The sequence below is a fragment of the Papaver somniferum genome, unplaced genomic scaffold (genome assembly GCF_003573695.1).
Source record: "Papaver somniferum cultivar HN1 unplaced genomic scaffold, ASM357369v1 unplaced-scaffold_137, whole genome shotgun sequence".
In the NCBI taxonomy this organism is placed as follows: domain Eukaryota; kingdom Viridiplantae; phylum Streptophyta; class Magnoliopsida; order Ranunculales; family Papaveraceae; genus Papaver; species Papaver somniferum.
Window position 1 is genome coordinate 16,683,007 of NW_020622934.1, and position 25,967 is coordinate 16,708,973.

The following is a 25,967-nucleotide window of genomic DNA, read 5'->3' on the forward strand; positions in this document are numbered from 1 at the left end:
CTTGAATCCAAGGTCTTGATTTACAATATAATTTTCTCCCTCCATAGTTCGTTTACAACTTTTATCCACAAGAAATAGTTGCACCATCAACTTTTATCCACAAAATCTAAGCACCAAAAATCAAATAAACCTTAAAAATAACAGATTGGCACGTAATGTATACTAATGTACGAAGCGTGTAGATAGATATATTATAGTCCTTATATTATATGCTAGTATTTCTCTTTCTATCAGGGTCTTATGGAAATTCCTTGTCATTTAAAGATTTTGGAAAAGATCGATTTTGAAGGTTTTTGATCATTTCCCAACCAATTCTGCATATGAACTCCAATTGCATCCAAATAGGAACTACACCGTCCATGAAAGCCGACCACTTTCCCTTGAGTCATTGTCGAACTAAAAAATGTACCAGCTTCCACCCCGTATGGACCATACTTCCCCCTACTGGTATAAAATGTAAGAGATTTAATTGCTTCCACTGTTTCGTCTCCAACAATATCGCCATAGTAACACAAGTTAATGTTGGAATATTTTCAACGCCGCTAACCAAAGGGGGGTCCTGGAGGGCATCGCCCCCCAGGCTGTGGTCGACCTGACCTGTCAGGTCGTGGGGGTCCAGGGGAGACCGCCCCTGGTGGGGGTTTCAAGGGGGCAACGCCCCCGGAAGAATTTTTTGAACTGAAGGTTTTATTTGGCCAATAAAAGCCTGTTCGAAAATTTCGAATCCAAAAGACACCATTGATGTCTGTTGATGAAGGAACCTGACGTTTCGTGAATAGAAACCTGTTGGCGAATAAAAAAAACCTATTCCCAACAGGTGCAAAACCCTTTATAAATAGCTTCTCCCAGTTTCGTTTAACATATAAGAAAAATCAATCTGTTTTCTCTATTTCAAAAAAGCATCATCAGAAATCAGAAATCTCTTTGTGTGTTCTTGATTGAATCAAGGGGTACAAACCTTGAATTCAGTTTTCGTTGCAGGGCTTTCATTGTATCCTGAAGGCAATATTTCGCATACCTGTTGTAAATTTCACTTTAATGGTCCGCATTCTGCATGAATATTTTTCTAAATTTCACCTTGTTTTCTTTGTATCTTAGGATGGTCTCGATCATTTTTTACTGAAGACGTTGTAAAAATGAGTGATATGCTTTCTTACCTAAAAGCATAATGGGAAGGGGGTTGTGCATCTAGTAATTTAGAAAACACTTATTGAGAGACATGTCGTCACTTTGCATTCTGTCAATCTTTTTCCCATTTTCGTTCACTCAAATAAACTGATATTTATACGAGTTCTTTCAAAACAATCATCATGTCACAACCAAAGTTTCTTTATGGTTATGCCCAAAGCCTGTATGAGTCAGTTTCCAACATTTCATCGTCAGAGTCAATATGGATTCAATAATCCAAATATGAATTACATTGCACTAGATTGACTCATTAGTTTCTCTAAAATATATTTCCTTCCAAATATATTAGAGACTATAAAAGATGCAATCAATTACATTCTCATCATTTTGATGTTCCACATGATATCCATTTGCACGGGTTACTTGGGAATTTAACAAGGCGTGATTATCTCTTGGTACATCTAGAGATTTTGTGACGTGTTTATTCTATCTTGAAAAATAAAAAAAAAATAGCAGTGCTGCGCTCGATAAGATATTCAATTGGCCAGGAAAAGTTCTTGTTTCCATTAAAGTTGATGTGAAAATTGGTTGTTACTGTGATACACGTACACATTACATTGTATATACCAACACCTATGACCAGGTGAATTCCAACTCTTTTATTTATGATGGGAGATAGAATTACATTTTAACTGATCCCATGTTCAATTGATACCTATACTTTGGTGTCATTACTGTTGGGGGGAAAAAAATTCTCATGATATATATGTCCCGTTTCACATGCTTCATATGAGCCGGTACGTTTAACCCTCATTATTTTGGGGTTCTTTCCATTTTCAATTTTTGCTACATTTAGCTTAATTTGAGAAATTTCTTTATCTCAATGGACCAAAAGAATCTCACTACACATGTCAACCACTTACTTTAGGTTGGATATATTACTAAAGATAATTTTATGAACTGGGTCGGGCTGCAGGTGAACCCGGACCCGGCAGACAACTGGGTCGGGTTCATGGCGGGCAGATGGGTCGGGTTCATGGCGGGCAGATGGGTCGGATGCAGGACGTGTAGGTGATGGGTCCGTTTTCCTCCTTCATCTCCTTGGGACGCAAACTTTTCTTCCCTTTTTCGCCGATCTCAATCATGTCCCCAGTCCACTATTAGTTCATACATATACAGGATGAGATACATGACAAACGATTAGTACACAGAGAAGACGAGATATGACAACCATTAGTACAAATAATTCCTAATTAATTCATAATCAAATCAAATAATTCCTAATTCATAACCAGTACGTGGTAATCATAGACTACAAACGATTAATAATCATCAAAATAATCCCAGATTCATAATCGAAATCAAAGTAATTAAATTAATCCCTAATTCAAACAGATTAAATTAAATTAATGAAATTAATTAATCAAAATAATTTCTAATTCATATTCATAATCAAAAAAAATTGGGAAAAGAGAAAGAAAAAATAGGAAAAAAATAGATCCAACTTATCTGATTTGATTCCAACGATTTCGACATTAGTCTTGCGGTAATATATAACCGTGTTGGTGTAAATCATCCATGTAGAGGAAAAAAAAAAATCAATCGCTTTGCGGTATAGATCGGGCATGATAACGTGTTTGAGTAGAATTGGGGAAAAGGAAGAGGCACCAAGAAAGTTTCTATTCATCAGAGAAGAATGTGTTACATAAATATATTCCTTTATATACAAATAGGAAGAATACCCTAAACACAATATTGGGCCACATACATGGGTTACAAGCCCTACAACAGAAATCTTTTTCTTCATTTGATTTGAATTTATACAACAAATTTTTCAGCTTTACATGTAACATAGGTCCAAAGACCAAACATACATTACTACAATCTTATTACACCTTATATATAAAATTTGCGGAAAACTTGAAAGGAAAAGGAAAATTACATCACCAAAAACTTGAAAACAAAAATCAGACAAAAAATTACAGGACACGCAGTTTAAGTTACACTCATGTGTAGAGCTACTAAAGAAGCATAAACTCCATTCTCAATTTTGATCAGATCATCATGCTTTCCTTTCTCTGCTATGACTCCATTTTTAACAACTGCAATTACGTCCGCGTTCTTAATTGTCGATAGTCTGTGGGCTACTACAATTGTGGTCCTATGTACCATGACTTTGTCCAATGCGTCTTGTACAACTCTTTCAGATTCTGCGTCCAGTGCACTGGTTGCCTCGTCTAGCAGAAGAATCTTTGGTGCTTTTACTATTGCGCGTGCAATGGCCACCCTTTGTTTTTGCCCACCTGATAGTTGAATTCCACGTTCTCCTACTATTGTGTCGTATCCCTGCATTTTTTTTCCAAACTTGCAACCATGAGTTTTATAATTATAATCATAGAAACAACGAAAAACAAACTGATGACTTGGTCCAAATAAACAAACAAACATGGGTAAGCAGTGGCCAACCTGTTGCAGCGCACTAATGAAGTTATGGGCATTTGCTAACTCTGCTGCAGCCAAGATCTCTGCCTCAGTTGCATCTCCTTTCTTTCCATAAGCAATGTTGGCTCGGATTGTGTCATTAAACAACACAGGTTCTTGGCTAACCAGACCCATTTGCTGCCTGAGCCACCTCAACTGAAACTTCTGAATCTCAGTTCCATCCAACGTTATGTGACCAGAATCGGGGTCATAAAATCTTTGCAACAACGACACAACAGTCGATTTTCCACACCCACTTTCTCCTACTAGAGCAACCGTCTGAAACAAATTAACCATAGTGTCAGATGTGAATGGGAACATAGATGTTTCACTGACATCTAGTAATAGGTTGTATAAAGAGTTACCTTGCCGGAACGAATACTCAAACAGAGGTCTCGGAAAATCTGAACGTCGGGTCTTGTTTGGTACTTAAAGCTGATGTGCCGAAACTCAATGTCACCCTTCACATTATCTAATGTCATCCCGGACTCATCGCCTGCATCTATCTTTGATTCTCGGTCAAGAATAGCAAATATAGAGGCAGTGGAAGTTTTTGCTTTACTTGAATCTGGTGCAAGGGAGCTTGATTGAGATATCCCAATTGCAGCCACTGTGAGAGCAAAGAAAACCTATGAAATAGCAACACATGAAAATGAGAACACATTTATGAGCAACTGTTATTGTCTAAAATATTGGAGAGGTTTTGAGAGTTATCAAGGGAATCCTTACTTGAAAAACGTCAGTGAAAGATATCCTTCCAGCCTCAACAAACCGAGCTCCTGCATAGAAACTGGTTGCATATACAGCAAACAACAAGAAGAAAGAAAGCCCAAATCCAATCCCACTAATCATGCCAACCCTTATCCCAGCTGAAACTGGACCTTCGCATTTCTTTTTGTACAAGGCCATCACCTTTTCTTCAGCACAAAAGGAAGCGACTGTTCTTATACTCCCAACAGCATCGTTAGCAACTTGACTTGCTTCCTCATACATCAGCTACAACCATTTCGAGTCTAACTTAGTAGAAGATAAATTTATTTTGCTTGAAATTAGAAAAGTATGCAGCATAGGTAGAAGCATCATTTGTATAAAAGAGTATCTGAGTAATGAAATGAACCTTTGCATCTGCACTGAAACCCGTCATGAACTTCATTTGTACATATCCACTAACGCCTACTAGAGGTAGCATAGCAAGAATTATGAGGGCCAATTCCCAGCTTGCTGTAAAGGCAATAATTAGACCGGCTATTGCTGTTGCGAAATTCTGCACAAGCAGAGCAAGGGCATCTCCAACAATGCTCCGAACAGCTGCTGCATCTGCAGAGAGCCTTGCACCAATTGCACCACTTGAGTTTTCAGGTTCATCAAACCAACCTACTTCCATGTAAAGCACCTTCTCAAAGCACATTGACCGGACTCTTTTGATTAACCTACACCCCGCAATAGCAAAGAGATATGTACTTGCTGAAGATGCAAAAAGTGAAACAGTGGCGAGGAGAAGAAATATCAAAGCCCAAAACCTAGCATCCTTCTTAAGCTGCTCAGGGGGCTGAAAGAATGTTTTGATCACTCCCGAAAATAGTATGCCAAACATTGGGAATACGACTCCGTTAATCCCTGCAGAAATCACTCCAAGTAGTAGCACGGGGATCTCGGGATTGTTCATATAAGCCAGACGACGCAATGGAACTTCTGGCGTTTCTTTGGTTAGAGGGACTTGAAGAGAAGGATCCTTTGCTGGTACAGTTTCGTGTACATTTATTCCTGCAGGTACACCAAATGAAGCTTGGAATGAGTGCCGACTGCTGTTTCCAACTCCTGAAGATCCACGACTTATTGACTGTGGGAGGGAGAGACGTTGGCTTGATTGTCTGCCAGACTCCATTGAAAGTTCTGGTTTATCTGAACCATTTTGGTGATCTGATGCTTTGTTTATTTCTTGTAGGTGTATAAGCTGGCAATATGGTCCGTCATCATTCTTTAAGAGCTCCGTGTGTGTACCTGGCCAGTTTGACGGAAAACATCAAGTTAGTTTGTACATTGGCAAACCACTTGCTCAATATAAAAAAAGGAGCCTGATGGCTTAACACTGGGGTTTCCTGTTCAGAAACACGGCAGACGCTCTTTTTGTCTCTCAAACACGGCAAATAAACAAATTTTAGCCATTTCGATCCCACATAATGAAAATATAACAGGCTCAGAATAAGACTACTGAAATTGTAAACAGTGGATATCCTATAACACAGGCTTTAGCATTCATGATTAATGTTAGGAAATGTATACCTTTTTCAACAATCTTCCCTCTATGAATAACGGCTATCATATCAGCATTTCTGACTGTACTTAGACGATGAGCAACAATTACAGTTGTTTGGTTGACCATGACTCTATCCAGCGCTTCTTGCACAACATGCTCAGACTCCGCATCAAGTGCACTTGTAGCTTCATCTAGAAGCAGGATTCGCGGGTCTTTCAATATAGCTCTAGCTATTGCCACTCTCTGCTTCTGTCCTCCTGACATCTGAGTACCGTGTTCACCAACTAAGGTATCTAACCCCTGCAAATGTAAAATATAAATTAATACCACCGCAGGTACTATAAAGCTCAATCCTTTTGAATCGACTGATAATATAAATGCGTAAATTCACAAGAGAATGATGAGAATTGGAACCTGGGGTAGTTTATCTATAAATTTAGCAGCATTTGCTAACTCAGCTGCAGCTCTGATTTCTTCAATTGTCGCACCCTCTTTTCCATAGGCGATATTTTCTTTAATGGAAGCTGCAAACAACACCGGTTCCTGGCTGACTAGACCAATTTTCCCTCTGATCCATTTCAGCTGGAACTCCTTGAGATTTATACCATCTATGAGAATTTCACCAACTTGTGGATCATAAAATCTCTCAATGAGACTGATTACTGTCGATTTCCCGCTTCCACTCTGTCCAACTAAAGCTGCAGTTGTCCCACTCGCTATAGAGAGTGAAAACCCACTAAATATTTGCTCGTCTGCTCTGGCAGGATAACTGAAATGAACGTCTCTCAACTCGATATCTCCACGAATATCATCCAATTTGCGTCCATTGGGGTCATAAGAATCTATATCTGGGTTCCTATTAATTGTCTCAAACATTTTATATGCAGCTGCTTGTCCTGCGGCAAACGCACCAAAGCATGGAGATGCCTGACCTAGAGACCTGAAAACATGTTGAAACACCAAAAGATTAACAAGTGCACCCTTTTTAGTTTCCGACCATCACAATACAATATGTAAAACCACAATGGGTTCAGATATAGTAAAAGTAAAGGTGAAGGAGAAGCATATGTAATGCACATGGAACCAGTCAGAACAGCAATCATAACATTAATAACATCTCCCCCGGTGTAGCCTTTCTCGACAATCAATTTTCCACCATACCATACAACTAGACCATAACTAGCGAACATGACAAACATAACTGCACCAACGCCTAACCCAGTAGCCAATCCCTCTTGAACACCAGATTTGTAAGCTTTTGTTATAGATTTGTTATAATTAGAGACTGCTTGTTTCTCCCCAGTAAATGATGCAACCTGTACAGAAACCACTTGTTACACATGTTGAAAGAACTGATACAGCAGAAAAGAACTGAAATAACCAATAAGAATAGTACTCACTGTTCTGATAGAGCCGATTGTTTGTTCTACAACATTCCCTGCTACTGAGTAAGCAGCTTGGCCTCGAGATGCCATCTTGGAAACAACAATCGATATAGCCGCAGCCGATGCCACCATAGGTGGAATAGAGGTTAACATCACAAGGGTCAGAAGCCATCCCTTGATGAATGCAATCACAAAGCCTCCTATGAATGTTGCAACTAGTTGTATAAACTTGCCAACCTGTAAAAGACCCGGTAATAAGTAAGTTGTTCTTTATAAAACTTTAAACGTTCTCCGAGCCTAACTAATGTTAGCAGTTTCAGAGAGCCAAACACCCTTTCACCCATAGCATCCTGAATAAGAACAGTATCACCCGACATCCTTCCAACGACTTCGCCCGTGTTTGTTTCCATATCAAAGAAAGCAACATCTTGCCTCAATATAGTTTTCAAGTATAAACTTCTAATTCGCGAAGCCTGCCTCTCCCCTATAACCATCCAACAAGCGACCTCTGCACGAACACATGATTGACAGTACACAATTACAGATTCCTGTTTTAGCAGATTGAGTGGTTACTCATTTCGAAGAAGTTCAATATACTTACGGAAGAATGATGCCACTCCAGATCCTATACCCAAGTAGACAAAATTCAATGCTACCTGAAATAGACACAGTTAACTCTGATTTACAAGCACATACGGTTTTCGAATTGAAACAGTAATACACAAACTAGCTAAAACGAAGTAGTACAAGGAAGTAAAACGCTATGACAAGTATGTAATATACCTTGGAAACTACACGAACAGTATCTTTAGTGTCTGATTGTCCAAACGAATCTACCAAATCACCAAGGAGAATGGTCATGAGGGGCATTGCTACTCCATTAGCAACAGCAGCAATCGAGCCAATAACTATTAGTATGACATCTTTCGAATCGGCAAATGCAAACAGCTTGTAAAATGAAATTGTATTAATAATTTCTTTTTCACCCTTATTCTTCTCTTCACTTTGCACACCCTTCCTGTCCATCTCTACTACTGGAGTCTGACTCGTCGATGCAGTTGCCACCCCGTATTGGTTTATATTACCATTTAAGCCGCTCTCCTCGGCCATTTTTTCCCCACTAACAAAACGTACTTATGTAAATCAAACAAGGTACTTATGTAAAATTTTGAATATCAAAATTCAAAAAATGAATAAAGAGTCAACGGGTTTGAATCAATTTACTAGTATTAGCAGAACTAAGTAAATATTTAACTCAAACCATGAAGACCCACTATTAACTAAAGCTCAAACAGATAGAGAAAAGGCAAAGGAAGATTAAGAAACAATGAAATATACCTAAACACAGATCCGAAGAAGATCAAAGAACACCCACATAATTATGCCATCAGACTCGAGTTCAATACACCAAAAATTGAATAAAGGGGTGTTTCCAAACCTTTATGTAGCCGCTTGTTTTCCACTTTACTGTGTTACAATGAATCCCAGTATCCTTCTTCTTCTTCTTCTGCTGCTGCGGATTACTCATTCTTGTGTTGTTTATATAAGTAACAAACACCAAGGGATGAAGTTCCTTGCTCAACAAGGATTTTTGAAAGCCACATCCCTCTCTCTCCATGGACTGTGTAAGCATTCTAGTTCAACTGGTTTACAATTTTTTAAAAACGAATATTCAAAAGTGTTTATATTTTTCTTGGCATAACCAGCTTGGGTTACTCCAGGTAGCCCGTTTAGTCCACTTAGACTTATTCGCATAAAAAATTAAATTTAAAACAAATTCTTCCAAAGAGCTTGTAAGAAACCTCGCTAGACATTGGAACCATCGACTTACAAAATGTGAGGTTCAGTAGTGGACAACCGGTTTTACATTCTGATCACAAAAAAAAAAAAAAACGGCTTTACATTCCAATTAGGCCTACTATAGTACCATCCATCCAAAATAGGAGGGAATAAATAGAGGAGGGAGAGAATATGGATGCAATTATAACTTTACAAATCTGAAAGAGAAAAGAATTGACTGTGACCTAAAGGTCCTAAACCCTCAAAAACAACTGCGATTTTCCAAATAAAACTCCATACTTGATCATCATAAACTCCGACGTCTTAACTCTTAATCCTTCCATACTTCATTTCTCCATCATCTTTTCAACTTTCCACAAATTCAGCCAAACTATTCAGTGATTTAACAAGATTGAGAAGTCAAATTATTTTAAGAAATCATAAATCAAACATCATAATGGGATTTAAGATGTTAAGAAAGAGGGTGATTATTTAATTTATGCTGATTCGCTGCATCCAACTGACGTAATCATACGATTTTCCATTGTCCCGTTCCTTTGTGTATGTATCTATATCTGTGGGAGGAAAATAAAAATATATCAAAATTTTGAGAACTGAAAATCAGTATTACGGCCTTCATGTTTAGAATCAATCGGTGATTATACTTTGTATGCACATGAAAACAACTGGTGTGGCTGATGATTAAATCACTTTTAAGCTAAGGCCTTGGTGACTGAATCTTTTTGTTTTTCTCATCAACAGGTGCGTTTGATGAAGGTTGGGCAATTAACGGAACATAATCACCTACGGTATATTTTGGAAAAATCATTCAATCAACTTTTTATCTTACAAAGTGGTAACAGGACTCTTTGAGTTTGGAAAACACAAAAAAAAAAAGAAAAAAAATGATGAATGGTGCTTAAACTTTGAATCTTATTATTAGGGCTGCAGTGGACTGGAATTTTGGGGCTTAAATTACTAATTGTAACCAAAACGTTATAGAGGAAGATCAGATTTATGCCCCATTCTCAATTTCGGTTTAATAAATTGTTCCCGTTTTTTTCAACTTTTCAAAACTGCACCCATTGTTAACTTTTCCATCTAATTTAGTTTTCCATCCAATTTTTTACTTATTTACCCTTTACTTATGACGTTTATCTTCTACTTTATTTTTTCAGGTTCGTCGAGCTCGGTTCATGGATTTAGGGTTCGGGGTTCAGGGTTAGGGGTTTAAGGTTCAGGGTTCAAAATTCATGGTTCTGGGTTCATGGTTCACGATATAGTTCAGGGTTAGGGGTTTAGGGTTCATAGTTCAGGCTTCGTTGTTCATGGTTCAGGGTTCATGGTTCACGATATAGTTCAGGGTTAGGGGTTTAGGGTTAATGGTTCATGGTTAGGGTTCATAATTCACGACATAGTTCAGGGGTAAATATGACTTTTTAACAGGTGAGATAACTGCCACCTTGCATTTAACGGGATGGAAAGCATTATTCGAAAAAAACGGGGAAGTTTAAAAAAGTGCAAAAAAGCGGGGGCACTCTTTTTTACCCTAATTCAAAACTGGGTCACTTTATCAAAATTCCCCGAACTAATCTAATAAAAAAAACGGAAAAGATGATTAAAAGAAAGAAGAAAAAAAATCGTCGTCCTTCTTCATATTTCTTCCCTTCTTCTTCTCATATTCTCCCTTTTTCTGTTTTCCTCCTTCTTCTTCCATTCTTCGTTTGAAACGATTAATCGTTGATTTAAGAAAAAATAGTCGTCGATTAAATTCATTGTATAAAACCATGAAACCTAAGAAAAAGCTAGGTCAATCTTCGTCGAATCCACCTCCTTCTGAAGCAGAGAAACCAATTTCATCAAATGAAGATGAAACTGAAGATCAAGAAGAAGTGAATGGAGGAGATGCACCAGCCGCCGAGACTCCTGATATGACAGCAATAAGGTATGAATTGAAAAACCCACTCTTTATTTAAGCGTTTTATTGATTATTCGGTTGGTTTCGAAAATTTTAGTCTGAAAATGCTTACGGCTCGGAGTTCTTGTATTACCAGCCGTAAATAGGTCTCACGGTTGGGATCTATTGTTTTTCCAGCCGTGTATATGTCTTACGGTTGGGATATCTAAGAACTCCCATCCATATGTAAGTGTTACGGTTGGGATATATAAGAACTCCCAGCCGTAAAATAGTCGATGCGTACGAGATTGAGAAATCATATCCGCAAAAAGTTCTTTACGGATAGATTATTCCTAGCCGCATATTCTCCTATGTTCGATTTTTTCAGCAATAGTGTTTACGTCTAGGTTTTTTCTATCCGTAATTCTGTTTCCTAACCGTAAAGGTTAGGTTCCTAGCCGATTTTAAATAACGGCTATGTTTTTCCTAGCCGTATATGTTACAGTGTTGAATATTAAACCATCTGTATCTTTCACGTATAGGTTTTCATATCCGTAATATGAGTAACCAAGCCGCAAATTATGTTTCCTAGACGTTATTTGTTTTGCGTCTAGGTCGATTACCAAATATCTCATCCGTAATTTTGTTTGCGTCTGGGACTGTCCGTTTTTCCTAGCCGTTTTCATTTTTACGACTTGGTTATGTCTAGATTTCCCAGCCGTTTTCACTTATCTACTTTTGCTTTTTGGTCTTGTTTGTCTTTGAACAGAGCTAAAGAAAAGAAGAAGAAAAAATCACAAGAAGTAACACCTTGTAGTGACCCAGCTCCGCAACCTCGTCACACAAAACCATTGGGTGCAAACGCAAGGGATGCAAGTGGAGTTGTGACTGGTGGAGAAATTGAAGGTGGAGGAAATGGAGTTGGAGCCGGAACTTCTTTAGGTAGCAAAGTTGTAGTTTCCACAGGTGGAGGAAGTGAAATTGGAGTTGGTGGAGGAAATGAAGGTGTACTTGTTACTGGAGGAACTGAAGTTGGCACTTCTAGTGGTGCTGTTATTGATAAAGGTAAATTCGTTGTTGAGGAGGACAAGAAGGAGGGAAAGAAGAAGTATCCACCAAAAGAAAATGCAAGACAAATTATTGATGTTATGGTGTTTTTACCTCCCAAGAAGAATGGGAGACCTTGGGGTGAGCCAAAAAATAGACCCGTCTTGTTTGGTTACCAGTCATCATGGGCTGCTAGGGTCTGTGCCTCAAAAGTAATAAATCAAACTTAATATATGTTATTTTTATTTTATTATGGATATTTAATTTTATATATCAAAATTTTATATTCTTTGTAATTTCCCGATAAAGCGGTCCCTAAACTAAAGCACCAACAAGGAAAGTTTTGGTCGTTGGACAAAGAGCACGCAGATGTGGTAGCTTTGGTAAAAGCTTCGGGGTTATGATCTGGAATCGAGGCTTTGCAGAAGACCTATGATGTTGTGACAGTTTGTGGTCTTAGAGAAAGATTCTGGCCCGAAACCATGACTTTTCTACTCCCGTTCGGCGAGATGACTATGACTCCCGATGATGCAAAGCAAACCACCGGTCTTGGTTTGGAAGGAATGCCTGTGTTTGAGGGTTTCAACTATTCTATTCCTTTTGATTAGCTTTATGTCTTGGCGAAAGACTGTCTTGGGTAGAGGAAAGATGAATCGGAAGAAGAGCTTGAGATATGGTATGGAGCCCCACCTATAGCTAAAAGGGAATTTAGTCTACCGGGTGAACTTCGTGAAACAATTAATATGGCAAGAAATATTAACACGGTTCGTTTGAAGGAGAAGTTTGAGGATTATGACCGAAAGACTGCTAGTGGAGAGGTGGTGATGGACGCAGAAAGAGCTAGACATACAGCTATAGCTTACTTGTTACACTCTCTTAGGACCTTCTTTTTTCCCAATTTCTCAGGAAATAAGTTAAATGCTTGTTATTTGCAGTGGTTGAAGACTCTCAGTATCGATCTGGAAACAAACGAGGTACCTAGGTACTCGTAGGGAAACGCCCTCCTTGCTAGTGTGATGGACAGTCTTTGCAAAGCTTCTAGGTGGAACAAAACACAAATTACGGGATGTGTTGCTCTTATCCAGGTATCTTTTTTTTAATATAAAAAATGTTTATTTATTTTACTTTTATATATTGGTTTATGTTTAATATTTTATTTATAATTTATTTTTATTTTTCGTAGTCATGGGCTTACGACCATTTTAAATGCTTGAGGCCTTCTCGAGATACAAAATGGGCTCCAAAATAATCTACAGGAGGAACATACCCAGTTGGAGGGACCCAACACAAGGCTAAAGAGACGGAAATGGTGGAAATGAGGAAAAAGTTGAATGCTTTGACAATCGATGATGTGGTTTTTGATCCATATTTGAAACTTGATGAGGATGGAGAAGATGAAGCTGGTGATAGAGTATTTTCTGATGTGTCGACCTATGTGGGACCTTTGTTTCATTCAACTGGGTTCGTCATTTTAGAGCCTCGTAGAACGCTCCGCAAAATTGGTATTGTCCAGAAAATTGTACCTGAAGAATCTAGTTTTAAACTGAGCATATCCAACTCCCAAATTACGGACAAATATATCAAATTGACCTATGAACCAGCACCGTTAATCGAGCATTGGAATGCTCGTTCTAAAGAAGTAAACCAAATGAGTAGAAGAGCGCTTGAAGCTTCTCATGGGACTTCCAAAAAGAATGTGAATTACATGGAATGGAATGGTATCGAGAATGGGATCATCCTTATGTGGAAAATTTGGATCCGGAGGCGCAGAGACATTTCAAGAAGGCATAGAATTCAAAATCAAGGACATCAATGAATGAAGAAGATGGTGGTACGTATACTAATAATTATGTTTGTATATTTTTTTTTAATTATCTACATATAAGTACAATATGTATATTTGATATAAAAAAATAGGTTGAACGAGTTAATTGGGTGGTCAAGGACATGACCCGTATGATTAATTCGGGTGAAAAGATAACCGTACCTGAACAAAGATTACTCCAAAATCGAGTTAAAGGAATAATAATCCCTGACAAAAGGAGGTTTATATGCGTATGAAGAAGACCGATCAAGGAGAGGTAAGAGGGCTAGATCTCCTTCTTCTAGCGACGACTCGGATACTCTCTTCGGTGAGCAAGTTCAATCAAACCAAGGAAAAGGTGGTTGAGGCGGTCGAGGTGGAGGTAAAAAAGGTAACCCTGGTCGATGTGAAAAAGGTGGCCGTGCTGGAACAAGTGCTCGAGGTGGACGTAGTGGAGGTAAAAGACTTCAATTCAAGATGGCAGTGGAAGAGGTACAAAAGATATAGTTTTACAACAAGTTGTGGAACGGGAGAAAGAGGACGATTTTGGATTCGTTTTTGCACTCGTCTTCGGGGAGGAATCAAGTGAATGGACTATTTACTCGTTTTTTATTATTTTACTTCATGGATTTTTTATTATATAAGACTTTGTCTATTTACTATTTTTTTTGTTTGGTTATGGATTTAGATAGATGAATTTTTATAAATTTGCATGTATAAATGAGTGTTAGTCTTTCCATTTATCTAATCTAAGAAAAATGAGAAAAAAATCAACATTATTGATTTTTTTGTGCACTTTCGGCTAGGTCGATGCTTCACATAACCTATCTAAAAATGCATATAATTGTTGTCAAATAAACTTACACAGTTTTTCAGTTAGAAACTCACGGCCGTTGTACCGAAAACGGTTAGGAAAAACATCCGTAATATGTTTACGGTTAGGAAATACCTAGATGTATATTACTATGGTCACCCAAAAAGAAATGACTCCTGGTTACGGATACATATCCAGGCCGTGTATCTTTCTTACGGTTAGGACTCCAAACTTTAAATCTGACATAAATTTGCAACTCTAGTTTACGGCTCGGTCGACCTTTCTAGTTCCTGACCGTAATGCTAGAACGGTTAGGAACTTCATCCGTAATCTTTTTACGGTTGGAATTTACCTAGCCGTATATTACTCTGATAACCCAAAAAGAAAATGGCTCTTGGTGACGGCTATATATCCAGGTCGTAATTCTGGCAGAAAGTAACAAATCTTATTTACAGCCAGAAACAATAGCTGTAAATATGACACACCACAAACCCTACAGGTTTATACAGAATTACGGCTCGGTTGACCTTCGATTCCCTAGCCGTAAACACCTATAATTTCCTATTATACCACATCATATCGGCTAGTTTTTTGAATTTTGAAAATAGATCCGTTTGAAGACCGATCTATAAAAGTTTCTACCTGTTCAACCACTTATTTAAACTTGAAATAATTCCACTTCCATGTAACCACCCATTCCAAATCAAAATCACACCTTCTACATCAATAATCTCCACCAAAACTCCTACAAACTCAATGCAATGTACTCAAAGGATAAAACCCAACTTTACTTTGGAAGAAGACTTATTTCTTTGCAAAAAATTTGTACTATGCTATCCAAAGAGGGGAGAAGAACGAAGGAAAGGTGGTTTAGCCAGTAAATCGTATTGGAGTAAGATTTTTGAAATTTTTTGTAGTGAAACAGGTAACACTAACAACCGCGATGGGGTTGAATGGTATCTTCGATCTTCAGACATACACAAAAAAGTGCAAGAATATATGGCTTTACTTCATATGTGCAAGCTACTTCGACTTAGAGGTGAGACTGATGCAGAAGTCGTAGCTCAAGCTAAGAGGGAATGGAGAAAATGGAAAGGTTATAATTTCAACTTCGAAGCTCAATTCGCCATCATCAAAGACTTCTTGATACATTGAAAGGGATGTTATTAAAACCAACTTTGTAATGGGGATCTATTAAGTATGTAATGGGTTTTATTGTGGTCTAATAATGAAAGTCTTACTAATTTTCAATTGTAGTATGTATTCATGTTGAAACTCAAAATTTCTCAACTTACGTATTCATTTACGGACGGGAAAAATATGTTATCCCAGCCGTAATACAGATTCAGGCGATTCTGGAAAGAATAACGGCCAAAAGTTCTTCACTTCACTTCCCATCCGTATGTTGTGTTAACGGCTGGGAATTCCTCATATCGCAACAGTGGTTCTTTATTTACGGCTGGTTCGACACAATTTCCCAGCCGTAACAGTTAAAGTTTACAAATTTTTCTATGATTTTAATGGATTTGAATCGATAAAATTGATGTTGGGAGTTGATTATAAGGTTATTCTGACTTTTGTGACGAAGGGTTTCATCATTTTTCTTGAAATTTTTTCAAAAAAATTTCACCAAATTCACCATTTTTCCTTCTTCAAAATCAAAATCAAAATCAAGGAAAATCAAAACTTGATTTCTAAAAGTTTAATCATTTCATTTGTATAATACATTCACTAATACTGATTAGTTAGCTTAATCAATTTAATTAGCACTAATCAAATTAAGGGTGGATTAGGTATTACATAAAAACCAGGATAAGGGGTCCTATGGATCACTATTTCATGATCTTATCAAGCCCCAAAAAAAAAACCAGCCGTTAAAGCCCCAATAATAGCATTCTAAACTTTTGACTAGAAGTTTAGAACGCTATGGATTACTTTTCGCGCACAGGTGTCCACCTGAAACAACTTGTACTCGGTGCTTGTGCTCGCCTGGCCTTAAAAGCCTTGGATGGCTTGTTCTACTGGAGACGGTAGTTTTTCGACGGACAATACGTGTTGGCGTATGAGTGGTGTTTGGTCCTTGGGCATTGGTTGGCTCTCCGCTCCGCGCGGCGACAACAAGCCCAACGAGCTCTTCAACATCTTCCCAAAATCGTATTCGAGAAAGACTCGTTTGGTTCCTGTGCCTATCTGTCGAGAAGGTATCGATTATTGTCCCTCGAAATGGTGAACACGTAAAACCATCCTAGCATATTGTGAAGGGGGGACTCCCCCTTAGCTATGCAGGCTGCAGGACCGTGAATGGGAGGACTCCTCTCTGTAGCCCTGCAGCCCTGGGCAGGGATACAGTGGATATGATACTTTAACGGTCGCGAACGCGTAAACCCTACTAGAGTATTGTGTCCACTCCCTGTTCCACCTGCGACACGGAATGTGTCAAGGATTTACAACTGTCTCTGTACAGGTTGTTCAGGGAGGCCGAAAGCGTGACTGCGTAGAAACTTAGCCATATTTTGGAGACAATAGCTTCACGAGATATTATTTTTGTTCTATCCTGACTTGCTCCGGACTAAAAAGCTTGGTTTTGGTTTGGAGGTCAAAGATGTGTATAGTATCGCGCATTAGTGTGTCAAACAAGGAAGGACAAAGTTTGACGAACGTGAGTATATAGCAAAAAGATAAGGTTATCTATTTCATTGTCAACATAGAACTTTGGAAAAATAATTTACCTACCTTTCTAAAATCTAAAAGAAACTAAGCAAAAACACTGTACTACGAATCTTAACAAGATTTGCCTACGTACGAATATCCTGAATCAATTTTCTGCACAGCATCTTCCTAGAATTTTAAGACTAATAGTAGACAATCAATTATTAATAATGATCCGAGACATCAACATAACTGGCTCATTGTAAATGCAAATGAGACTGGTATTGTTGAAGAAAAGAAAAGAACTTTTCTTCATTTCGTTTTGTTTGTAGGTATAGTGGAATTTATACAACAATTTTTCAGCTTTACATGTTACATAGGTCCAAAGACCAAAAAAGAAAAAACATTACTACACTCCCAATAAACCTTGTATAAAATTTGCGGAAAACTTATTAAGGACAAGAAAAATTACATCACCAAAAATTTGAAAGAAAAAGATGGGAGAAAAATTACAGGATGATGAAGCATATGGTTTAAGTTGCACTCATGTGCAGAGCTACTAAAGAAGCATAAACTCCATTTTCAATTTTGATCAGATCATCATGCTTTCCTTTCTCTGCGATGACTCCATTTTTAACAACTGCAATTACGTCCGCATTCTTAATTGTCGATAATCTGTGGGCTACTACAATTGTGGTCCTGTGTACCATGACTTTGTCCAATGCGTCTTGAACAACTCTTTCAGATTCTGCGTCCAGTGCACTGGTTGCCTCGTCTAGAAGTAGAATCTTTGGTGCTTTTACTATTGCGCGTGCAATGGCCACCCTTTGTTTTTGCCCACCTGATAATTGAATTCCTCGCTCTCCTACTATTGTGTCGTATCCCTGCAATTTATTTCCACACTTGCAAAAATGAGTTTCACAATCATCTAAAGAACAAAAAAAACAAATTGATGACTCGAGTCAAATTAACAAAGATGGGTAAGCAATGACCAACCTGTTGCAGAGAACTAATGAATTTATGAGCATTTGCCAACTCTGCTGCAGCTATAATCTCAGCCTCAGTAGCATCTCCTTTCTTTCCGTAAGCAATGTTGGCTCGGATAGTGTCATTGAACAGCACAGGTTCTTGGCTAACCAGACCCATTTGCTGCCTGAGCCATCTCAACTGAAGCTTCTGAATCTCAGTTCCATCCAATGTTATGTGACCAGAATCGGGGTCATAAAATCTTTGCAACAACGACACAACAGTCGATTTCCCACATCCACTTTCTCCTACTAGAGCAACCGTCTGAAACATATGAACCATAGTGTTACATGTGAAAGGAAAGGGAAAGCAAATGCCAATTCGACAAGCTTTGAAAAACCAGTTTTTTATATTTTCTCAAGCCTTAGAGGAGATAATTAATAATAAGTTATATTAAGAGTTACCTTGCCGGCGCGAATAGTCAAACAGAGGTCTCGGAAAATCTGAACATCAGGTCTTGTCTGGTACTTAAAACTGATGTGCCGAAACTCAATGTCTCCTTTCACACTTTCTAATGTCAATCCAGACTCATCGCTTGCATCTATCTTTGATTCTCGGTCAAGAAGAGCAAAAATTGAGGCAGTAGAAGCTTTTGCTTTGCTTGAATCTGGTGCAAGAGAGCTCGACTGAGAGATCCCAATTGCAGTCATTGTGAGCGCAAAGAAAACCTGTGAAATAGCAAAAAGTAAAAATGAGAACACATTTACATACAATTATTATTTTCTAAGATCTTCGTGAGCGGTTTTGAGAGTTATCAAGGGAATCCTTACTTGAAAAACGTCAGCGAATGACATCCTTCCAGCCTCCACAAATCGAGCTCCAGCATAGAAACTGGTTGCATATACGGAAAACAACAAGAAGAAAGAAAGACCAAATCCAATCCCACTAATCATTCCAAGCCTTATCCCAGCTGAAACTGGACCTTCACATTTCTTTTTGTACAAAGCCATCACCTTTTCTTCAGCACAAAAGGAAGCGACTGTTCTTATACTGCCGACAGCATCGTTAGCAACTTGACTTGCTTCCTCGTACATCATCTGCAACCATTTCAAGTAGAAGATAAATTTTACAATCATAATCTGTATTTCTTGAAATTAGAAACTATGCAGCATAGGTAGAAGCATCATAAATGGATTCTCATTCGTAACTAAAATCACCGCTGCTTTATTTCAATTGTCATGCGAAGAGTATTAGAGTGGTGGAACAAACCTTTGCATCTCCGCTGAAACCTTTCATGAACTTCATTTGCACATATCCATTAACGCCAATTAGAGGTAGCATAACAAGAATTATGAGGGCCAGTTCCCAGCTTGCTGTAAAGGCGATAATTAGACCAGATATTGCTGTTGCCAAATTCTGAACAAGCAGAGCAAGTGCATCACCAACCAGGCTCCGGACAGCTGCTGCATCTGCAGAGAGCCTTGCACCAATTGCACCACTTGAGTTTCCGGACTCATCAAACCAACCTACTTCCATGTTAAGCACCTTTTCAAAGCACATTGACCGGACTCTTTTGATTAACCTACACCCGGCAACAGAAAAGAAATATGTTCTTGCTGCAGATGCGAAAAATGAAACAGTGGCGAGGAGAACAAATATCAAAGCCCAGAACCTAGCATCCTTCTTAAGCTCCGCAGGGGGCTCGAAGAATGTTTTAATCATTCCCGAAAAGAGTATGCCAAACATTGGGAATATGACTCCGTTGACCCCTGCAGCGATAATTCCAAGTAGTAGCACGGGGATCTCGGGCTTGTTGATAGCCGCCAGGCGACGTAATGGAACTTCTGGTGCTTCTTCAGGAGCAGGGGTTGAAAGAGAAGGATCATCTGTTGGTACAGTTTCATGTACATTTAGTCCCGTGGGTACACCAAATGCAACTTGAAATGAGTGCCGACTGCTGTTTCCAACTCCAGAAGATCCACGACTTATTGAGCGTAGAAGGGAGAGACGTTGGCTTGATTGCCTGCCAGACTCCATTGAAAATTCTGGTTTTTCTGAACCATTTTGGTGATCCGATGCTTTGCTTATTTCTTGTAGGTGTATAAGCTGGCAGTACGGTCCATCATCATTCTTTAAGAGTTCCGTGTGTGAACCTGGTCAAGTCGACAAAAAACGTCAAGTTAGTTTGTATGTTTGCAACCACTTGCTCAATAAAAGAAAAGGAGCCTGAGGGTCTAACAACTAGTGTTTCATATTCTATCACAGGCTTAATAACAGTATTCATGACTAATTTAGGAGATGCGTACCTTTTTCAACAATTTTCCCTCTATGAATAACGGCTATCATATCGGCATTCCTAACAGTGCTTAGGCGATGAGCAACAATGACAGTAGTACGGTTGACCATGACTCTATCCAGTGCTTCTTGCACGACATGCTCAGACTCAGCATCAAGTGCACTTGTAGCTTCATCTAGAAGAAGAATCCGCGGGTCTTTCAATATAGCTCTAGCTATTGCCACTCTCTGCTTCTGTCCCCCTGACATCTGAGTTCCGTGTTCACCAACTAAGGTATCTAGACCCTGCAAATGCAACATACGCAATAATCAGTATTGCAGGTACTCAGAAGCTAAATCAATGAATCACCTACAACAGCTGAACCCTATTGAATCAACTAACAATATAAATGCGTAAGTTCACAAAAGAATGATGAGAATTGGAACCTGGGGTAGTTTATCTATGAATTTAGCAGCATTTGCTAGCTCCGCTGCAGCTCTGATTTCTTCAATAGTTGCACCCTCTTTCCCATAGGCGATATTTTCTTTAATAGAAGATGCAAACAACACTGGTTCCTGGCTGACAAGACCAATTTTCCCTCTTATCCATTTCAGCTGAAGCTCCTTGAGATTTATACCATCTATGAGAACTTCACCAGATTGTGGGTCATAAAATCTCTCTATGAGACTGATCACTGTCGACTTCCCGCTTCCACTCTGTCCAACTAAAGCTGCAGTTGTCCCACTCGCTATAGAGAGTGAAAACCCGCTGAATATTTGCTCGTCTGCTCTGGCAGGATAACTGAAATGAACATCTCTCAACTCGATATCTCCACGAATATCATCCAATTTGCGTCCGTTGGGGTCATAAGAATCTATATCTGGCTTCCTATTAATTGTCTCAAACATTTTATACGCTGCAGCTTGTCCTGCGGCAAACGCACCAAAGCATGGAGATGCTTGACCTAGAGACCTGAGCACACGTTGAAACACCAAAAGATTAAAAAGTGCATCCTTTCTAGTTTCTGACCATCATAATATGTACATGAATGTGAAGACATTAGTCGATAAAATAAAAGTAAAGATGAGGGAGAAGCATATTGGAACTCACATGGAACCAGTCAAAACAGCAACAATAACATTGATGACATCTCCCCCAGTGTAGCCTTTCTCGACAATCAATTTTCCACCATACCATACAGCCAAACCATAGCTGGCGAATATGACAAACATAACTGCACCAAGGCCTAACCCTGTAGCCAATCCTTCGTGAACACCAGATTTGTAAGCTTTTGTTATAGATTTGTTATAATTGGAGACTGCCTGTTTCTCCCCAGTAAATGATGCAACCTGTACAAAACCAATTGCTTCACATGTTGAAATAAATGAAACAACAGAAAAGTCATTCAAGTGTAGAATAATTCTCACCGTTCTGATTGAGCCGATTGTTTGTTCAACGATATTCCCTGCTACTGAGTAAGCAGCTTGTCCTCGAGATGCCATTTTGGTTACAATGATCGATATAGCTGCACCCGAGGCGACCATAGGTGGAATAGAGGTTAACATCACAAGGGTCAGAAGCCATCCCTTGAGGAAAGCAATCACAAAGCCTCCTATGAATGTTGCAATTAGCTGTATAAACTTGCCAACCTGTAAAAGAATCAACAATAAGTAAGTAAATCTTTATTGAATTTTAAACATTCTGCAAGTTGAACTACAGTTTCGGATAGCCACCTTTTCACCCATAGCATCTTGAATAAGAACAGTATCACCAGACATCCTTCCAACGACTTCTCCCGTGTTTGTTTCCATATCAAAGAACGCAACATCTTGCCTCAATATAGTTTTCAAGTATAAACTCCTAATTCGCGAAGCCTGCCTCTCCCCTGTAACCATCCAACAAGCAACCTCTGCACGCAGACATGATCGTCAGTATACAATTACAGATTTCTTATTTAGTAAATTGAGTGATTTCAATGTACTTACGGAAGAATGATGCCACTCCAGATCCTATACCCAAGTAGACAAAATTCAGTGCTACCTGAAATACACACAGTTAGAAAGTTAACACTAATTTTCTAGGACATTCGGTATTGGAATTGAAATGGTACACAGACTAGCTAAAACCAAGTATGAGAAAGTACATACCTTGGAAACTACACGAACTGTATTTTTGTTGTCTGATTGTCCAAATGAATCAATCAAATCACCAAGGAGAACAGTCATGAGGGGCATTGCTACTCCATTAACAATAGCAGCAATCGTCCCAACAACTATGAGAACGACATCTTTGGAATCGGCAAATGCAAACAGCTTGTAAAATGGAACAGTATTAATAATCTCTTCTTCACCCTTCTTCTCTTCACTTTGCTCACTCTTCCTCTCGGCATCTTCTACCGGCGTCCGACTCGTCGATGCAGTCGCCTCCGCATAGTGGTTTATATTGCCATTTAAGCCGCTCTCGTCGGCCATTTTTCCCCACTGCAAAACCTATTTATATCTCTCACTATCTCCTATCAAAAATTTGAACCTTGCCCAAAACTGCAAACACAAACAAGGTACTTAAAAGTCAGATTTTTTCAGAATCAAATTTCAAAAGATGAATATAAAAATCAAAGGGTTTCAATCTCAATCAATTTAATGACTACCCACGTATTCAATTGAAACTTTAATGGCCCCTCTGCTACTAGAAATCAAACAAACAGAAAAGAGAAAAGAAAAGAAGAATGAACATGAAAAAAGATTAAGAAACAGAGAAACATACATTAAAACAGAGCTGGAGAAGATGAAAAGTTTGAGTAGAAAGTAGTAGTACTAATCAAGTAAAACCCAAAAAGGAAATAATACAGTTGAAACCCAATTTAATTCATGTTTAAAGAATTACTAAGTTTAAGACAAGAGTTGGTATCAAATTCCTTCCATTATAAAAAAAACAAGAACCCATTGGAAAGAGGAAAGGTGATGAGTGGCACCCACATAATTATGTCATCACACTCAAATTAACAAATACCAGAAAATGAATAAAGGGGTTCTGAAGAAGAGTTTTTTCCAAGATCTGATTAGCTTGTGTTTTCCACTTTGTTGCTGGTATCCTCTATTTCTTCTTTTTCTGTTGCTGTTGGCTGTTCATTCTTCTGTTGTTTATATAGTTGATTGCATTTAGTAGCAAACACCAAGAATTGAAGTTCCTTGCTCAACAAGGATTTTTAAAAGCCCCATCTCTCTCTCTCTCTCACCATAGACTGTCTGAATATTATAATTCAACTGGTTCTAAATTTTGAAAATGGATATTCAGAGAGTTTCCTCTTTCTCTTTTTTTTTTCTTCTTGGCATTTGTTTATTTTTATTTTTTTTCTTCTTGGCATTTAGTATTTCTTTTTTTCTTCTTCTTGGCATTTAGTGAGCTCAAAGTAAAAAGTAATATGCATCGGCTTCAAAAAAAAAAAAAAAAAGAAAAAACAGCTTGTAAAAGTGAAAATTAACCGTTGTTAATTTATGATACCATGCATCAACTTGTACCTGAGACTTATAAGTTTATTACCACCTGCATTGGCTTGGATCATAGACGTATTCTCATGGTACCTGTTAGAGGTATAAAAAAATTCGGACCAGCATTTGTTGATCTCATAAGAAATATTGAAATACAATGAATATGGATTATTAATTTTTTTTGAGTGAAATCATGAAAAGTTTATCATTTTATTCTAAATTTCTTGATAATTTCCTCGAAAGAGCTTAATTTTTGCGCCCATAATACCGTACTACCTTTTTGAAGCACCCTGCTAGGTAGTAATTCTTGTCAATCAGGGTTCGTGCATCTAGTAAGAAATTTCATGAGACATTTGGAACCATTGACTTAAAAAAATGTGAGGTTCATTGACCACGTTTTTGAAAATAAACTTCCATCTGATTTTTGTTGATTCATGCCTTTAAGGACGACTCTACCTTGGAATTATTATGTGTTGAGATAAAACGTGGACAACTGGTTTTACATTCCAACTTAACTATCGGTCCTTAATTCATGGACTTTGAGGGGTTCGGAAAATGACAAATACCTACAGAAATTGATGAATGTTGCTTAAAACTTTTGATTAGTAGAAGGTCAAAGATGTCAATCACGCATTACTTGTGTCAAACAAGGATTTGAAGGAAAGGAGAAAGTTGGACTAACGTGAGAATTTAACAAGAAAAATGAAGTACTAGCCGTAGCCGGTTAACATAATACGTTCTACACAGTCAGTGTCTTCTACTAATATTCAAGACTACTAATAAATGCAACCGGTAACAATCAGATTATCTCATCACACAATAATTTAAAAGGCTCGGGTGATCAGATTGCCTGCGGCCTCCATGTGGAAACCCTAATGTCATAAGTATGCAGCTAAGCATGAACTTCATTAATGAACTGTAAAGAGTAAAGTGGCTGTGTGGGACTAGTACATGACCTGGATATTACTGACCCATACACAAGAATGTACACATTGAATTATATAATCTTTAAATGACTGAAACTATTTACGGTAATAACAGAGGTTAATGAGCTCCTCCTCTGAACAAGAGTTTACTGTCCCTGTGAGCGTCCACAGTGGTACGATCAAAACCAAAGATCAAAGACCAAAACAAACGATCAAATTTGAGTTTAGTCTGTAGTGTCACGTTAAGGCAGTGGAGTATATTTAGTCGGGCGGATGTATAATCCACGCTTGCATGTGGAGCGTTGGTATAATCTTCGTTTGGGCCGGGCGGAGATATAGTTAACGCTGGTTGTGGGGCGTTGGTAAAGAATACGCTTGTTGTGGGGCGTACATATATTTCACGCTCGGAGAAGGGGCGTTTGTATAATCTACGCCTGGTGTGGCGAACGTATAATCAACGCCTGAATGAAGCGTACGTATAATCAACGCCTGTTTTGAGGCGTACGTATAATCAACGCCTGTTTTGAGGCGTACGTATAATCAACGCCTCATTCAGGCGTACGTATAATCAACGCCTCACTCTTCTCTCAGGCGTACGTATAATCAACGCTTGGTTTCACTCAGGCGAATGAAGGAATCAACGCCTCATGGCAGGCGTACGTATAGTGTTGGACTTCTATTAACACACGTATCTAGCACGTGTGGCATTAAAGCCCGGACAATCTCTAACCACCACGTATAGCCCACGTGTTCACTTTCCCTTTACCCTAATCTTCTCCGTCTTCTTCTTTTCTTTTCTACCTCCTCTTTGTTTCTACCGCCCACAAACACAGCTTCTAAACCAACACATCACAGTAACGAGCAGTAAAAGAAAAGAAAAAAACGAGATACTTGATGAACCCGGGTTACAAAAGAGGTATGTTTTTTTTTTCTTAATCTCTTTTGTTTTATCCATATTGTTGTATAATTTATTTAGGGTTTTATTTGTTAAAATTAATTTATCTAAAATTTGGTTTTAACGAACAAATATGAATATGAAATTGGTTAAATTTAATTGGGTATGTGTGTTTT

The 25,967-nt window shown here is 38.4% G+C and overlaps 2 protein-coding genes across 8 annotated transcripts; both read right to left on the bottom strand.

The window, feature by feature from the left end:
- Positions 1–2,893: 2,893 nt before the first annotated feature.
- LOC113334464 (ABC transporter B family member 11-like) lies at positions 2,894–8,941 on the bottom strand. Of its 4 annotated transcripts, XM_026580712.1 has the most exons (14): positions 8,590–8,926; positions 8,238–8,371; positions 8,035–8,123; positions 7,853–7,907; positions 7,584–7,759; positions 7,267–7,488; positions 6,944–7,182; positions 6,281–6,806; positions 5,893–6,166; positions 4,727–5,610; positions 4,339–4,605; positions 3,975–4,238; positions 3,595–3,888; positions 2,894–3,474 (listed from the first exon to the last, which is right to left on the bottom strand). In XM_026580712.1, the coding sequence occupies exons 2-14, from the start codon at positions 8,359–8,361 to the stop codon at positions 3,124–3,126; spliced, it is 3,765 nt and encodes a 1,254-aa protein (XP_026436497.1). In that variant the 5' UTR covers positions 8,362–8,371; positions 8,590–8,926; the 3' UTR covers positions 2,894–3,123. The 4 variants fall into 4 exon arrangements, with proteins under 4 accessions (XP_026436497.1, XP_026436496.1, XP_026436495.1 ...); XM_026580711.1 differs by having other exon boundaries at positions 8,035–8,371; positions 8,690–8,927; XM_026580710.1 differs by having other exon boundaries at positions 8,035–8,371; positions 8,590–8,927.
- Positions 8,942–17,525: 8,584 nt separating this feature from the next.
- LOC113334466 (ABC transporter B family member 11-like) lies at positions 17,526–23,810 on the bottom strand. Of its 4 annotated transcripts, none has more exons than XM_026580714.1 (13): positions 23,492–23,810; positions 22,630–23,022; positions 22,468–22,522; positions 22,216–22,391; positions 21,910–22,131; positions 21,593–21,831; positions 20,929–21,454; positions 20,514–20,787; positions 19,477–20,360; positions 19,038–19,304; positions 18,672–18,935; positions 18,238–18,531; positions 17,526–18,125 (listed from the first exon to the last, which is right to left on the bottom strand). In XM_026580714.1, the coding sequence occupies exons 2-13, from the start codon at positions 22,951–22,953 to the stop codon at positions 17,775–17,777; spliced, it is 3,876 nt and encodes a 1,291-aa protein (XP_026436499.1). In that variant the 5' UTR covers positions 22,954–23,022; positions 23,492–23,810; the 3' UTR covers positions 17,526–17,774. The 4 variants fall into 4 exon arrangements, with proteins under 4 accessions (XP_026436499.1, XP_026436502.1, XP_026436500.1 ...); XM_026580717.1 differs by lacking the exon at positions 23,492–23,810 and adding an exon at positions 23,458–23,472; XM_026580715.1 differs by lacking the exon at positions 23,492–23,810 and adding an exon at positions 23,246–23,399.
- Between the last annotated feature and the right edge of the window lie 2,157 nt (positions 23,811–25,967).